This window comes from Acanthisitta chloris, unplaced genomic scaffold (assembly GCF_000695815.1).
Source record: "Acanthisitta chloris isolate BGI_N310 unplaced genomic scaffold, ASM69581v1 scaffold21958, whole genome shotgun sequence".
Lineage (NCBI taxonomy): Eukaryota > Metazoa > Chordata > Aves > Passeriformes > Acanthisittidae > Acanthisitta > Acanthisitta chloris.
Window position 1 is genome coordinate 1,291 of NW_008687825.1, and position 2,475 is coordinate 3,765.

Genomic DNA, 2,475 nt, shown 5'->3' on the forward strand with positions numbered 1-2,475 from the left:
GATCCAGAGCCCCTAGGGATGGGAATCCCTTCCTAATCCCAGAGGGAATGCACAGCACATTTCCTGCTCTGTGAATGTCCTTGGAAAAGGCCTCGCTGGCCTGGAATGATCCCGTTGGGAACAGCTTGAGCAGCTGCCAGAGGCTTCCATGGGCTTGGAGCAGCTGGAAAACTCTGGAATGTTATCCCTCTGATCCCATTTTTTCCCCCCTCCCAAAAAAACCCTTGTTCTCTGCTGATTTAAAGGAGCTGATCCCAGATTTTTCCTCATCCAGGCCCTGGAAACTTCCCTCCCTCCTCTCTCCCTGGGATTTTTGTTTTCTGGGCCAAATATGTGGAGCAGAGCCCTGGATCCCTCGGGAAAGTGGGATAACCTGGATCCCAGGGCTGTGCTTCCAGAGGGAGGGATGAAGCTTCCCAGGGATATTCTGGGAATGTGTGACATCCTTGTGCTTCCAGGGCCCAGGGCAGAGGCAGATGGAGCCCGGGAGGAGCTGGATCCCACCTGGATGAGGATATTCCTGGGCTGATGGAAGCACTGAGGTGGGACAGGGATTGGCCAACTCCAGGAATTCCAGTGTCCCCAGGCTGTGGGAGCAGCTCCTTCCCTCCCTGCACCTGAGCTGGGAATTCCCAGCTGGATCAGAAGCTCCAGCCTCATTCCCAGCTGGATTAGAAGCTCCAACCTCATTCCCAGCTGGATTAGAGTCTCCAATTTAATTCCCACCTGGATCAGAAGCTCCAACTTAATTCCCAGCTGGATCAGAAGCTCGAGCCTCATTCCCAGCTGAATCAGGGTCTCCAACCTAATTCCCACCTGGATCAGAAGCTCCAACTTTCTCCTTCCCCCTCTGGATCAAACCTTCCTCCTTCCCTTTGGAAGCAAATCCCACCTGGAAAAATAGGTTCCACAGGGATTCCCGGCTGTGATCCGGAGGAATCTGCCAACCTCCTCCTGCTGCTCCAGGGAAAACTGGAATCCCGGGGCATGATGGAATCCAGGATCAAACGTGAGTGGACACTCCTCTCCTTCCCTTTCCAGCCTGGTTTTCCATCGGGGTGGGAATTCTCTGATGGTGGGAAAGGTGTGGCAGCCAGGAGGGAATTCCCTGCCCTGGGAATATCATCCCAGGTTTTGCTGCCCATTCCAAGATGTTGGGGAGTCCCTGGAGGGTTGAAGGGCTGTTCATTCCCAAAGGAATCTCCAGGAGTTTGAGAATGACTCCCAAATCCTGCTGGATTGTCCCATTTTTGAAGGGAATAATGTGACAGTGTGGAGAAGCCTCTGGAAGAGCAGGAAAAAGAGGGAAAAGGGATTTCCTGGAGCAGCAACAGCCTCAGGATCCCTTGGATTGAGGGTGATGCTGCATCCAAGGGTTCCAGAGCCTTGGGAAATGGGAAAGGATTCCCAAAAGTGGAAGTTTGGGGAGGGATCAATCCCAAAGTGACCATGGAAAGACCTGGATGGGCTCCATGAGCTTGGCCTGAGGGATGGGAAAACCAGGAAGGGATTTTTTTCCTGGGATCATTCCCAAACTCCAGGAGCTGTTTGTCTTCATGGGCTTGGAATGAGCTCCTGGAAAAGTCCTGGAGCTTTTCCAAGAGGTGTCCTTGGTCCAGGTCACCTGGTCCAGGTTCCAGGGGGGAAAGGGGGATGGAAACCCATGGATCAGGGGGATGGGACCACCTGGATCAGGGGGATGGATCCACCTGGATCAGGGGGATGGAAACACCTGGATCAGGCCTGGGAAGGGGGATGGAAACATCTGGATCAGGGGGATGGGACAACCTGGATCAGGGGGATGGAAAGGTGGTTGGAACCACCTGGATCAGGGGGATGGGACCACCTGGATCAGGCCTGGGAAGGGGGATGGAAACATCTGGATCAGGGGGATGGGACAACCTGGATCAGGGGGATGGAAAGGTGGTTGGAACCACCTGGATCAGGGGGATGGGACCACCTGGATCAGGCCTGGGAAGGTGGATGGAAACATCTGGTTCGGGGGGATGGAAATCCTTGGATCAGGGGGATGGAAACCTGTGGATCAGGCATGGAAAGGTGGATGGAAATCCTTGGATCAGGGGATGGAAACCCATGGAAAGGTGGATGGAACCACCTGGCTCAGGTGGCTAAACCCCCTGGAGGTTCCTCCTTCCTTCCTGGGGCTGCTCCAGGAGTTTTTCCCAGAACTCTTCAGCCTCTCCCTGTATCCCAGGCCTGGCCACGACGCTGATGGACGCGACGACGGATAAGGATCCGGAGGTGCAGGAGCAGATCCTCAAGGCCCTTTGCTTCCTGGGAGAGTCGGAGCCGGAGGAGATCCTCAACTCCTGCGACGAGTACCTGAGGCAGCACGACAAGGTGAGGGAGGGATCCCGGATCCACAACATTCCAGAGCCAGCCCCCCGTCCATGGACACCTCCACAACATTCCAGAGCCATCCCACCATCCATGGACACCTCCACAACATTCTCG

General features: G+C 55.2%; 1 protein-coding gene across 1 annotated transcript in view; it reads left to right on the forward strand.

Annotated features, from left to right (window-relative positions):
• Positions 1-987: 987 nt before the first annotated feature.
• Positions 988-2,475, forward strand: part of MROH1 (maestro heat-like repeat family member 1) — a gene marked incomplete at its 3' end in the record, with an annotated part of 10,606 nt that continues 9,118 nt past the window's right edge. Inside the window, exons 1-2 of the mRNA XM_009080795.1 lie at positions 988-1,009; positions 2,216-2,361. Of these exons, the coding sequence (XP_009079043.1) occupies positions 988-1,009; positions 2,216-2,361 (168 nt within the window). The remainder of the gene's footprint in view (positions 1,010-2,215; positions 2,362-2,475) is intronic.